General features: G+C 43.7%; 1 protein-coding gene across 1 annotated transcript in view; it reads right to left on the bottom strand.

Annotated features, from left to right (window-relative positions):
- The window catches only part of col27a1a (collagen, type XXVII, alpha 1a), a 77,501-nt gene that overhangs the window by 31,239 nt on the left and 31,486 nt on the right, over window positions 1-14,776 (bottom strand). The window contains exons 9-13 of the mRNA XM_028601756.1: window positions 6,587-6,640; window positions 6,146-6,190; window positions 5,015-5,068; window positions 4,266-4,310; window positions 824-877 (exon numbers count right to left, since the gene is read on the bottom strand). Coding sequence (XP_028457557.1) covers window positions 824-877; window positions 4,266-4,310; window positions 5,015-5,068; window positions 6,146-6,190; window positions 6,587-6,640 — 252 coding nt within the window. The remainder of the gene's footprint in view (window positions 1-823; window positions 878-4,265; window positions 4,311-5,014; window positions 5,069-6,145; window positions 6,191-6,586; window positions 6,641-14,776) is intronic.

Genomic DNA, 14,776 nt, shown 5'->3' with positions numbered 1-14,776 from the left:
ATATGGCCTAACATCTGATGCAGAATTCATACTCTGGAAGACGTGGCCTTGCTCTCAGGGGGAAAAAAACACAGCAGAGCTAAGAAAGGATTTATTTGGAGTTCAGTTGTGTGATCTACAGGACTGAACCGCTGGAAAAATCAAGGATGTGTGAGCAAAGTCTTTCTTCAAACATGAATATGCTTTATGTTTATAAGTGTGTTAAAGAGCAACTGGCTGATGTGTTTATGTTTTCATTTAAGAGTTTACCACTCTGACTGATGAAGTGCTACATTTGTCAGAATGACAATATCCAGAAATAGTGAAAATGCTAAAATCAAATAAGTATTACTCAAAACATCCTATTACATAATTTACTATTCTTGGATATCACCTCCTAATAATACTGCATTTGTGTGTGTGTTTGTGTGTGTGTGCGCGCGTGTGTGTGCATGCGTGTATTTTTGTGTGTGTTGGCGGCCAGTTTACATTGGAGAATGGAAAAGGTTGCATTTGAAAGCCAAGCGAGCTTACTGGCATCTGCTTACTACTGCAGGTTTTTGAAAGTGACTGCCAAGTAAAATTATCGGGATAGGATGAAATAAAATACAGCAGTAAAACTTGTCCAGAGCAAAAAACTAACCTTAAATGAAAGAGAAAAAAACTGCAGGACTGCCAGGTGATTTACTCACCAGCACTGCCAAAACGTCAGTACTAAAACAGCAGGGGGTGAGTGTGTGAGTGAAACCACTGCTCTGTTTGTGTGTCTGGGAGGGCTGTGTGTTTGTGTGTGTAAACACGTGGATTATGGTTATGTATTTAGGTGACTGAGTGTGTGACATACTGGCTCTCCATCTGGTCCAGGTGGTCCTCTCTCCCCAAAGTCCCCTGGAAACCCCTAAGGACAGAGAGAGAGAGAGAGAGAGAGAGAGATAGATAGATAGATAGATAGAGAGAGAGAGAGAGAGAGAGAGAGAGAGAGAGAGAGAGAGAGAGAGAGAGAGAGAGAGAGAGAGGAGCTTTTATGTTCGGCTGTGACAATCAAACTCAGACATCCATTACATTTAAAGGGTCCTATTCTTTTATATATGTAGCCTACTGTCTGCTTTATTAAACATGTAATATCTAATTATTTGGCCACTTTGTAGCAAACATTTTCTTATTTACACATCCAGCAGATACGGAGCAACATTTGCTTTCATTTAGAGTCGTGTTTCTCGCCACCTTTTCAGTTCTGTTTGGTCTCTACCAACTCCTGAGGGAAATATCTGTCTCTTTAGCTGCTAAATGCGCCACTATCTATTATCTATCACCAGCTAGTTGCTTATTTTGTCTGTCTGCTGTTCGGTGCTGCGCAGCTACCTGCCTGCTGCATCTGAAATCGAAACTATGAGAGCACTGACGATGAAACAAAACAGTAAAGTTATGTACCATAAAACCAAAACAATGAGCTGAAAGATGCTATAAATCTCCATAGAGCGGAGGGAAAGATAAATCACATAAAAGTAGTAATTTGATCTATTGTTAATAAAAGAAAATATTTTGGTTATAGCCGCTTTAATGTACAGTAAAAATAGTTACTCCATATATAGTTCTGCAATTACAGAATTAAAGACACTTGTTGTAAAATATGACAAAAATGTGCTTTTCATTGGAGGAGGGTGTGTTTAAATTATGGAGTAAATTATTATGTCTTTAACCATGGAGTCAAATTTACAGAGCGTGTGTTCACAAATACCGCTGACTGTTACACAACAAAGAGTGCTGCTACTGTAATTCCACAGCAATTATAACAATTTGTCTGAGTCAAACATAACATTAGATATAAAGCAATCTGAAATATGTACAAACTAAGAGCATAATTGCCCCATTATATGCATTAAATCTATCAGCTGTAGGGTGTGGGCAAACAACTGTTCTATTTAGGCTGAGTACACTTTCTAAATGCAACAAGAAAGCGCCAAGTAATTACTCTGTCCATTTAGCAGTAAACGGGATGCTAATCTGAGGTATGCTAACAGTTGGTGGTGAAGCAAAGACAAACCACATCTGCAGAAAGCACAAGCGCCAATGCATCTTAAACCCAGACCATCCAGAAACACTCATAATGACTAGGTCCTGCTGTTGTGGCCTCCACACATTGTTCAAAAATGGCAATTACTGTAGATACCTTCAGAAAATGGCAGTTATTTTTGGAATAGTAGAGATGTTTTAGATAAACAGCATGCATACTTATTTTAATCTGTGGCTTGCTTTAGAATAGAATCTGCTGACTAAATGTAACTGTTTGTATTTGAGTTGGAGTTTTGGATATTTTTGACTTCATATTCAAACAAAAATAAATCCTTGTGACTGATGGTATGCTAATTTTCACGTATCCTTCCATCTACTGACACATCCCATCAGGTCAATGACATGAACAAAACTTACTAAATGCTGTAATTGTACAGTGTAACAAAAAGCTCTTTTCCGTTCCTATTAGGCCATTAAATAAAATTTGGGATCCCACCAAAACACTGCATGGGACTGCTTTATGGTTCTAAGAGATTGTGCGCATAGGGGGAAGCACAAGTGCAGCAGAAATCTATGAAGCATGACAGTGACCCAAAGGATAAATCATACAGCTGTCACAGCTGCCGTACAAACTAAGGACAAATGTGGGAAACGTATCTCTGCCAAGTAAAGCACTTAAAAAAAGCCTTTGATGAGAGTCATACAAGCCTGCTTTAACATGATGTGAGAGAACCCTGTTCTTCGGTTTGGAGATCAAATAGTAACACACCGCAGCAGCAATCAGATACCGGGTTGATGTAAAAGAACTGCAACTGATGAGCCTGATAAAGACAACCTTAAAAAAGACAAACAAACTCTAAAAAGTGAAGTTGAGAACTCTTGGCGATGCGCTTCGGAAACTTTTTAGGCTCTCCACTGTTTTAGATATATCTATTCCCTCATCACTCTTTGGTAGATTGCAGACTGATTGTGTGTGCGTTTCCTCGACAGAGCACAAGCATTGTGTGTGTATGGCCATTAAATGTCTGGCTGCAGTTCAGTTTTTCTGTTCTTTGTCCTCCGCCAGGGAGGAGAGGGATTATCTCTTAGGGATCATCTTGTAAGTGTCCTAGCTTTCCTTTTTCCATGCAGGACCACTGAAATCAAAAGATGATGATTTGTGTCTTTTTCACTTGCGTACACGTCAGCTATAAAAGGGCTGTAGCACTTAAAGTGGCCTTTTTAAATGATCAAAATTACAGGACTCCCCTGCTACTCTATTCTTTTTAGTGTGAAACTGCATAAACAATGTTATGGATTGTGATACACTGTCATTAATTTGTTTTTGGCCTTGAATAGCAGTCCTGCGGTTGTCATAAAATCATCCAGGATGTGCTTGGAGCAGTATAAGACCAAGCTGTGATGACAGCACTTCCATATGAATAGTGAATACTTTAAGTTTTGCATGACCTGTGCCAAAACAAAATGTTGCAGAAAAACTGAATAAGCTCACGAGTCTTGGAATGCAGCCCTATTTGAGTGGGGAGAACACACAAACACAACAGAAAAATCGGATGCAAACATGCAATCCAAAGCCTCACGCATGGTGAATTTGCATCCCCAGCTACTTCCTAAACATTTGCCTAATTACAGAATAAGCTGCAGTTCTCAGAACCTCACACTAAGTGGACACTGGCATGCGTGTGTTCAGGCGTTTTGGTCTATAAATGCCTTATTTACTGAAAAGCCAATAAGAAACAGCTGCAGAATGACCTCAGCAGTGAGTTTCAGGGTTACACACTCTTTCTCAAACTGACTTTTGAACACTATCTGACACACACAACAGATCGGACGGCTTCCTCCAAATGGCTTGGCTCCATGCTGGGGACGGGGACCAAAAGCCCTTTATTCCAACAAACACCTTTTTCTTGTTGCATTCAAGACCTCGAAATGTGGCTGGTGGGACTCCACATGTATTCAGGCTGCAGTTAACCCTTCCAACCACCATGGAAATATTGCGTTGACACAATGACGTAAATCCAGACCTTATCAATTTTCACGTGTAGTGTAGGTGATGGAGTCCTTGTAGCAAAAGCTCTTAATATGAGCCAAATAGAAGAATGAAACTTCATTGTGGTGCTAATTTAATCATTGCCTCACTTGAACGTTGTTTGATATCTGTCAGTATCTCCCCAAATGAGTCTTATCCTTTAAAAAACATTCACAGTCAGCCAAGCACAATTCATCACAATTTGAAAAGATTATCTGTAAAGTATGTTGAGACAAAACTTTACCGGCCTACCCATCTTGCCCCTCTTCCCTGGTTCACCGGGAATGCCCTGAAAATTAAAACAAGAGAGAGCAGAGGTGGAATAGAAAACAAAGCAGAAGTGGGAAAGGAAAGGGTTCAAGGAAGATAGAAAAACAAAGAAGAAAGACAATATGTAAAAACCATATCAAAACCAAAGCATAACACTCTTTAGCATAACTGATTCAAGACCAAAACACACAATCAAAAAGCCAAAGCTGTAAGCTTCTCTAATCTCTTGCCTGCAGCCTATCCAAAATTTCCCCAGCCTATTATGAGGGATTCAGGCCTCCAGCTCATAGATATATATGTTAAATAAACACCAGTTTCTCCTGGGAGAAGACAGGCAGACACAGTCTGTTGTGTGGAGCTAAGGTATGAGTGATCTCGCAAACTGGCTGGCTGGCTGGCTGGAGAGATCCTGATTACAGCCTGCCCTGTGCTGACGCAACCTCCTGGAGCATGTCATAAGTAGGCTAATCGCTTCATGTTTTAGAGGCTGTACAGAAGGAGGAGGCCTTGATGAGTTCAGGCAGTTTAAAGGCTCTAAAAGGGGGCTTTTATCATATGAGTCATCAACACTCCCACACAGTGACTTAAGACAGCTGAATGAAATGGCAAGACAGGCACTCACTCATCTCATAGGGCCCATTACCTGGGTTCAGTTGGTCACTGTACATTTTTGCAATTATTGAGTGTGCTTGAGAGAAAAATACACATTTGACAAGAACTCACTCTTTCGCCATCAGGCCCAGGCAGGCCAAAAAGCCCCGGGATTCCAATGAAACCCTGCAGGAGAGGAGAGGAGAGAGGAAGGTGGGAAAAAGAAGAGAGAGGAGTAATATGGGATGTGAGTATTTGGACGCCACAAAAGCAGCAGGAGGAACAGCAACTTCCATTGGCTCTAGGGCTGGGTTTCAGGGTTGGAGGGTCCAGCATGGATAGGGTGGACTTCCATGAAGAACCAAGCCATGAGGCAAGTGTATATGCCCATGGACTGCATGGTGCTGGCTTCCACGATGTAGTCCAAGGGCACATACCCTCACGCCAGGGATCTCTGAAGATAGCCAGGACATCACACTGAGCTGTCGGTGCAGGGGTAGACACACACAGGAACACAAGCACAAACACCACAACAGTTGAACAGTGGAGGAACAGGTAGATGCTAGTCTCAGGCAAGCACGAGTTGGGTTGGTTTACGGGCACACAATATGGAGTATGCTGCAAAAGAGAGTGCAGAATATTTGGAAAGGTGGTTCAGTGAGAGAGAGAGAGAGGACTAGAATGCCTCCTTAAGACAGCAGGGCCTCATAAGAGCTTAAACAGGAAATTCCAGCCAGTGGGGGCAGGGGAGGCTTTGGTGCAGCCAAAGGGGAGCTGATAAAGAACCTTTATTGGAACGCAACATAAAAATCCCTGTTTGTGTTTGTGAGTTTGTTTGTATGCACAGTCTTTCAGAAAGTGTCTGTATACAGTAATACAATGTTGAATACACTGGTTGAGTGAGTGTGTATGAATGTGTTTATGTGTGCAGAGGTGGATGCCACCAAAGTGGCATGTATGCTCTCATACATGTATGCACTTTGGATGTTGTTGCATCTACGTGCACATGCATGTCCTCATGCAACAACAGTTTTACAGCACAAAATACCAACAGTTTGCAACCTTTAATTAAACATTTTTCTACATGTCTTAACTGAGTCTCCTCTAAATATTGCAAAATAAAAAGTGTCAGAAAGCTGTCAGGCAGACTGCCTTCCCTATAAACAAGTTCACTGGCCTGTCAAAGAACCAATGTTAGCAATTTAGATAGATAAAATCAAACTTGATTGACACACTTGAAGGGAAGACGTTGAGTTAACTTACCCGAACGCCTTTAGGCCCCATTGGTCCTATAGGCCCGGGTAAACCCTGAAAAACAAATAGAGGAAATTTATTTCAGCGGCTCAACACATACTGTAATGTTTTTCTAAAATACACTGTGAATGTGTTTGTTATTGTGCCTCATAATGGCATGAAAACGTGGCAGGCCAAAGACTTAGTCTACCAAACAAATTTAAGATGCATTCTATTCAATTAATTTAGTTAATGTGTATGTATTATTTACAGTTCCTTGTAAATATGCCAGTAAACCCACATACTGTAGATGGGTCACTTCATTTCTTTTTTATATTTCAACGCCTCAGTATTTACCCAACTATTTCCCTCCAAATCAGCTGTTCAACATAACCTAATTGAACTTGGCCATCTGCCCTTACTATGGCCCTGACTACAACTGTACCAGTCACAGCAGAGGATTTACTGCACCTGCCTGCCAGGATAACCTTTGGCACCTGGGCTTCCGACTGGACCTTGTTCTCCCTGCAGGGAAGAGAGAGAGAGAGAGAGAGAGAGAGAGAGAGAGAGAGAGAGAGAGAGAGAGAGGATGAAGGTGAGATGGTGATGGAGAGAGGTGGGGTGGGTGATCAAAATGACAGTAAAGCAAACACAGGCAGGCCATTCTGCACAGTGGCAGACAGTTTCCGAGAAGTAGACAGCGCACAGGAGCTACAGTTAAAAGAGCCAACTACTGTACAACAAGGGCATGAATTGAAGGAGTGTTTGCACGCTAAAAGTGTGTAGCTATTATCAGCTATGAACTCAAAGTATCAAAAGTACTAAATGCCCCTGTGAATGATATACTGTTATACTTTATATTATTATAACTGTACTCTCGCATTGCCAGACCTTCATTCACAGCGCTGCGGAGGAGGGTCTGGCTAGTCCACACAACATTCGTGGATGGGAGAAAAACGTGCTCTGGTTTATTGGCATTTCTTTAAAACAATCACAATGGTCTTGGGCGGCGCCGGACACAATGACGGTGCCTCTGTTAAATAGCCTCGGGAAGGAAATTTTTTTGGTGGAACGTGTGCTCGCTCAAAAGTTGTTTTAGTCGAGCAACAGAAAATTCAGATTAGACAGGTAGTCTAGCTAGCTGTCTGGATTTACCCTGCAGAGATCTGAGGAGTAGTTAGTCCTCATAAATCAACCAGAGTTTAGAATGCCAACACAAAGAAAGCGGAAGGTAACGGACATCTGGCCGAAAATGAGGGACATCTCCGGCAAAATTTCCGGCGGCACCTGAACAATCCTGGAATTTTCATTATTTTATTTTTTTATTGTACAATAGTCAATACAGACAATTAAGGCACTATGTGATTGCACAATTGTTGAAAAGTGTTGACAGCTTTGAGGTAGAGACAAAACATAACAAATAAAGAAAGAAAAATAACTAATAAGTAGGGAATGTAAGTCCAACAAAGAAAAGAGTCTTTAAAAGTTTTTTTAAATAAATGGGTGTTTCACTGAATCAAAGGCTTTGTAAAATCTTAGAAATAGAATAAATCCACTCTCTATAAACACATGACTGTAATCAATCAAATCTAAAACCAGTTTTATGTTATTGTGGATAGATCTTCTACCAGGAAACCCAAATTGAGTTTCATTTATTATCTGGGAAGAACCTAGTTTCAGTCTTACATCCGGAAAGCAGTTTATAAGCTGTGTTGAGTAGTTTAATTGGTCTTAGATTGTCTAGTAATCTTTTATCCTTGCCAGGCTTTGGAATAAGTTATCAAATATATATCAAACAATCCTGGAAATGAAACGTCGTCGATATATATACTATTATTATTGATACAATCAGGTGCACAGAAAGTTGCAATTTACTGTTGTAGTTTGTGATGTTAGTGTTATTGTTTTTACTGTTGTGTTGTTTTATGCTGTTTTTACTGTATTTTAATTTATTATTAACAATGATGGTCATGATATTTTGAACATGATATTTGATAGTTGATCGTAGGTTTTGGATATAAAATCCATAAAATGTGTAATGTAACTAGTAACTATAACTGTTTAATAAATGTAGCAAAACTACAAGATTTGCCTCTGAATTGTAGTGGAGTAGAAATATAATATAATATAATATAATATAATATAAGTGGCATGAAATTAAAATACTTAAGTATTTTAAACTGGTACTTAAGTACCGTACGTGAGTAAATGTAAATACTACCATTCCTACCAAGTATATCTGTTGGGTACCAGGACTCATGGTTACTGCTAAGAGTTAATGAGATGTGGACTGTTCATAGAAGCTAATTAGGAGTGTGGTTTGTGTGTGTGGTTTGTGCGTGTGTGTGTGTGTGTATGTGTGTGTGTGTGTGTGTGTGTGTGTGTGTGTGTGTGCGCGCACGCGTGTGTGTGCAGCAGACTGTATCCAAAATTCGCAGAGTGAAGTGTTCATGTATAACTTCCTTTGACACGCTCCGGATGTGCAGCCAGGTGCACTACTTGCCATTCCCTCTCTTGGATACATATAGTGCATAATGCAGCCAGTTAAAACCAGACAAGATTTTGACTGACTGAGGTTTGGATCTTTAACTGACCAGCAGTGAAGTGGGGCTCTGAGCGCGGCCTATGGCGTATTACAGTAACAAAGACTTATCAACACCAGCTGGTCTTTGCTCTTAATAGCTGGAGAGTCCACACTGCCAAACAGTTGTGCTTATTATTCTATCACTGCTGCTACGGTGATTCAGACTCAGGGCTAGAGCCGTCATCATCATCATCATCATCAGTAGCAGCTCTGTGGGAAAGAAGGGGGTGTTCGAGGATGGACAGAGTGACAGGACATGGCGGTGAGAGAGCAAGAGTACTCCTCCAGGATAAGTAGTGCGGGAACTCCCTGTGCAGGTGACGTCACCCGGAGAACGGGGACTTGCTCAAAACCCTGTGACAATGAGGAAAATGTTCCACTCTGCTTTCCATGACTCAGGCCTTTCCTTAATACCAACAGTAGTATGACCCTGACAGCCTGACTGAAAATAGCCCTGGACAAGAGGCTGGATGCTCCATACTTAAAATAGTCCTTTTGGGCTGGACTAAACAGCCAGAGTCATGTCTCCTCCCACTTGTAGCAGTGAATAAAAGAGTTTGTTGAATTGATTTCCATAGTTTAAAGAAAGAGGGACAGATAGAGTAGAAAGAGACTATAAGAGAAATGACATGCACACACACGATTGAGATAGCATCAAGGACACATGCTGTAGGAGAGGCCGAACGTTGTCCAGAGACAGAAAGTCACACAAAGGAAAACTTTCTCCAGAGCTGCGGTGTTATAGCCGTGAGTGTGTCACTGTTGGCCTAGTTGGCTTGTTCCAGTTTCTCTTCTCTCTATTTTCTCTCTCTTTGGCATCGCTTTCTGATATCCTGGAGAGCAGCGCTGCAGCACAGCACTTTGGCCAGATGTCTATCCTCACCAGTACTTCATAACAGGCTAATCTAATCTGGCTTCACCTCAGGCATGCTTGCTGCGTGCACACAAACACACACATACACACAGATGGAGTGGATGATGACTGAGCTTTTAAAGAATGAGGTGAGACGTGAGAATATGAGGGATTAGTCACTGATAAGGGTATATGATATATATATATATATATATTGTGGCCAAATGGCCTCTGAATCGTTGCCATGCCGGGTACACGCCTTCAAAGGCCTCCCATTAGCCCTCATTTATCAACCTAACGTAGAAACCAGCGCAGATATGAGCGCAGAAATCCTCTTACGACAGGCTTCACGTGTGATTCATGAAACGTTCGTATCACACCAATCAGAGCGTGAGAATGGTCGTACATTGATAAATTCTGCGGCTGGAAACGATCGTAATTTAAATATCACGCCCCAATATATTCTCGGTTTTGAGGCCTCGCCCCTACAATTTACAACATGGCGAGACGTAATCCGGCTGAGAAGCAGCACTTTTCAGAGGTGGAGATTGAAACCCTGATATCTCTGGTTCATTTGCACTAACGTGTGTACTTTTTGGCAGCCTGAAAACTGTTATTAAAGGCTGTAGAAAAAAGAGATGGAAAGAGATCACTGATGCGGTCAACAGTGTTGCCGTAGTAAATCGTACTCCAGCTGAAGTTTAGCCTATTTAATTTATACATCCATGACGCATTTTCTATAGTCCTAATAGTAATATACAGGCTTATTGCAATCTCTTAGGCCTACATGGTGTACCTATATTTAAATAAACACACGGTAGCGGAGTTTATGCAGTGTCTTTTATTTTACTCATGTTTTTTTTCATGAGTCAGAACGAGACAACAGCTGAGGGAGAGCGCGTGTCCTCCGCCCCCCCGTGCTGGACCACCACCACGACCCTGTCTCCTGACAGCAGAGGGGCTAGGAAAACAAGCCGAAATAACTCGGTCAATGGCAGAAATAAATCGTTCACGACATAGAAATGAAAACCTCATCCATCCATCCATCTTCGTCCGCTTATCCGGTGTCAGGTCGCGGGGGGAGCAGCTCCAGCAAACTTCCCTTTCCCGAGCAACATTAACCAGCTCCGACTGGGGGATCCCAAGGCGTTCCCAGGCCAGGTTGGAGATATAATCCCTCAACCTAGTTCTGGGTCTTCCCCGAGGCCTCCTCCCAGCTGGACGTGCCTGGAACACCTCCCTAGGGAGGCGCCCAGGGGGCATCCTTACCAGATGCCCGAACCACCTCAACTGGCTCCTTTCGATGCGAAGGAGCAGCGGCTCTACTCCGAGCTCCTCACGGATGACTGAGCTTCTCACCCTATCTCTAAGGGAGACGCCATCCACCCTCCTGAGGGAACCCATTTCGGCCGCTTGTACCCTGGATCTCATTCTTTCGGTCATGACCCAGCCTTCATGACCATAGGTGAGGGTAGGAATGAAAACTGACCGGTAGATCGAGAGCTTTGCCTTCTGGCTCAGCTCTCTTTTAAATCTACAACGGTGCGATAAATTGAATGTAATACCGCACCCGCTGCGCCGATTCTCCGACCAATCTCCCGCTCCATTGTCCCCTCACTCGCGAACAAAACCCCAAGGTACTTGAACTCCTTCACTTGGGGTAAGGACTCATTCCCTACCTGGAGTAGGCACTCCATCGGTTTCCTGCTGAGAACCATGGCCTCAGATTTAGAGGTGCTGATCCTCATCCCAACCGCTTCACTCTCTGCTGCGAACCGATCCAGTGAGTGCTGAAGGTCGCAGGCCGATGATGCCATCAGGACCACATCATCTGCAAAGAGCAGCGATGAGATCCCCAGCCCACCGAACCGCAACCCCTCCCCACCCCGACTACGCCTTGATATCCTGTCCATAAATGTTACAAACAGGATTGGTGACAAAGCGCAGCCCTGGCGAAGGCCAACCCTCACCTGAAACGAGTCCGATTTACTGCCGAGAACCCGGACACAGCTCTCACTTTGGGATTTGGGATTGAGATTGGAGGGCCCTGAGAAAAAAAAAACTCACCCCATACTCCCGCAGCACCTCCCACAGTATCTCCCGGGGGACCTGGTCATACGCCTTTTCCAGATCCACAAAACACATGTAGACCGGTTGTGCATACTCCCAGGCTCCCTCCAGGATCCTTGGAGAGTAAAGATCTGGTCTGTTGTTCCACGACCAGGACAGAATCTGCATTGTTCCTCTTCAATCTGAGGTTCGACTATCGGCCGAACCCTCCTTTCCAGCACCTTGGAGTAAACTTTACCAGGGAGGCTGAGAAGTGTGATACCCCTGTAATTGGCACACACCCCGGTCTGCCACTCCTTTGGCACTGTCCCAGACTTCCACGCAATGTTGAAGAGGCGTGTCAACCAGGACAGCCCCTTCACACCCAGAGCCTTGAGCATTTCTGGACGGATCTCATCAATCCCAGGGGCTTTGCCACTGAGGAGTTGTTTGACTACATCAGTGACTTCCACCTGGGAAATTGGCAATGATCCCCCATCATCCTCCAGCTCTGCCTCTAACATAGAGGGCGTATTAGTCGGATTCAGGAGTTCCTCAAAGTGCTCCTTCCACCGCCCTATTACCTCCTCAGTTGAGGTCAACAGTGTCCCATCCTTACTGTACACAGCTTGGATGGTTCCCCGCTTCTCCCTCCTGAGGTGGCGAACAGTTTTCCAGAAGCACCTTGGTGCCGACCGAAAGTCCTTCTCCATGTCTTCTCCAAACTTCTCCCACACCCGCTGCTTTGCCTCTTTCACGGCAGAGGCTGCAGCCCTTCGGGCCCTTCGGTACCCTGCAACCGCCTCCGGAGTCCTCTGGGATAACATATCCCGGAAAGACTCCTTCTTCAGTCGGACGGCTTCCCTGACCACCGGTGTCCACCACGGTGTTCGTGGGTTACCGCCCCTTGAGGCACCTAAGACCCTAAGACCACAGCTCCTCGCCGCAGCTTCAGCAATGGAAACTTTGAACATTGTCCACTCGGGTTCAATGCCCCCAGCCTCCACAGGGATGCACGAAAAGCTCCGCCGGAGGTGTGAGTTGAAAGTCTGTCAGACAGGGGCCTCCTCCAGACGTTCCCAATTTACCCACACTACCCGTTTGGGCTTACCAGGTCTGTCCAGAGTCTTCCCCCACCCCCTGACCCAACTCACCACCAGATGGTGATTAGTTGACAGCTCCGCCCCTCTCTTCACCCGAGTGTCCAAAACATACGGCCTCAGATCAGATGAAACGATTATAAAATCGATCATTGACCTTTGGCCTAGGGTGCGCTGGTACCAAGTACACTTATGAGCATCCCTATGTTCGAACATGGTGTTCGTTATAGACAATCCATGACTAGCACAGAAGTCCAACAACAAACAACCACTCTGGTTTAGATCAGGGAGGCCGTTCCTCCCAATCACGCCTCTCCATGTGTCTCAATCATTGCCCACGTGCGCGTTGAAGTCCCCCAGCAGAACAATGGAGTCCCCCACTGGAGCCCCATGCAGGACTCCAGTCAAGGTATCCAAGAAGGCCGAATACTCCGAACTCTTGTTTGGTGCATATGCACAAACAACAGTCAGAGTTTTCTCCCCCACAACCCGCAGGCGTAGGGAGGCGACCCTCTTGTCCTTCTCGAAATGAAAACCTGAATAATAAATAAAAATGTTGTGCATCGTCATGTTTCCTGTAGCCTATGAATATCATTGCCAAACATAACACTATAGGCTACCTTTTAAAAGCGAGGAATAATAATATCCTGTCTCCTTCAGTTGGGGCTGTTCTGGACACTGCTCTCTGGGCATCGGGTCATTTGGCTCCATCGCTACATTTATGGCACCCAGTTTCCCTGCGAGATGTTGTGCAGAACTCCACAGGCTAAAACAATGTTGCAGACTTTTTCTGCCGTGTATAGGGTCCCCCCCCCACTGATGCGAGCCATCTGCCCTTAAACAATCCGATGGAGCGCTCCACCGTGGCACGTGTGCACTATTGTACCGGCTCATAGAGGTCTTCTAAAAGAGCCAGATCTGACATTGCTGATAAGTGATCAACTGATGACTTCTCCTGTTAAACTGATTATATGCTGCACTGCAAGGCCACGCTGACTCAGAAACTTGCGTACACGAGTTCAGACCAGACGTGAGATTTGATCGCAGCCTACGCTCACGTCCAAATTGATAAATGCCGAGCTTTGCGTATATATATATATATATATATATATATATATATATATATATACACACACACTCTACCGGTACACCCCAATTATTCCAGGTTTTTATTGAAATTCATGCAGTTCAATGTCTTATTGTACTCTGAAATGAAAGAATAGAACAAATGAACAATCTTTGGGTCATTATCTTGCTGTAGGATGAACCCCTGACCAACTAGGCGCATACCAGAGAGTACTGCATGGTGCTGCCAAATACTGTGGTAGCCGTTTTGGTTCAGGGTGCCTTTCACTCTGTACAAATCACCGACCGTGGATCCAGCAAAACAGCCCCAGACCATCATGCTTCCTCCTCCACGTTTGACAGTTGATGTCACACACTGAGGAACCATCCTTTTTGCATCCGGTTGTTAATTGCCTTTTTCCCGCCATTTTTATAGCAACACACTACTTTATGCAGTACAATACTGTTCAAATAATGCTCACGAGGGTACGGTACCGTAGTGTGTTCCAACAATACTTTTATACAAACAGAGGGGGTTGTAAGTAATCCAGACGAGTTGGAACACTTGTGGGAATTGGAAGCACCAACTGTCAAAGCTTGATCAACCTCCATTGCTGCAGAACAGCTTTACGTTGTTTACCCATTTCTTGTTCCCTGAAAAAGGCCTTTTTGTAAAATTCTGAAATGTACATTATTTTTTACTTTTTTTTAAACCTCAGGCAGTTCACCACTTACCTTTGTACAATTTCAAGCTATTCATTGGACTTGAACTGCTAAAATTTCAATAAAAAACTAAAAAAATTGGGGTGTTCTAAAACTTTTGACCGGTAGTGTATGTGTGTGTGTGTGTGGATAGATAGATAGATAGATAGATAGATAGATAGATAGATAGATAGATAGATAGATAGATAGATAGATATGATATGGACAAAAACATTACATCATCTTGGCATAAATTGCAAGATGTGTGGGATTAATGGAAGTGTAAAGAATAGCAGTGACATGGGAGA

This window comes from Perca flavescens, chromosome 16, assembly GCF_004354835.1.
Source record: "Perca flavescens isolate YP-PL-M2 chromosome 16, PFLA_1.0, whole genome shotgun sequence".
Classification (NCBI taxonomy): domain Eukaryota; kingdom Metazoa; phylum Chordata; class Actinopteri; order Perciformes; family Percidae; genus Perca; species Perca flavescens.
The sequence above is the reverse complement of the archived record's forward strand: the minus strand, read 5'-3'. Positions and strand labels throughout refer to the sequence as shown.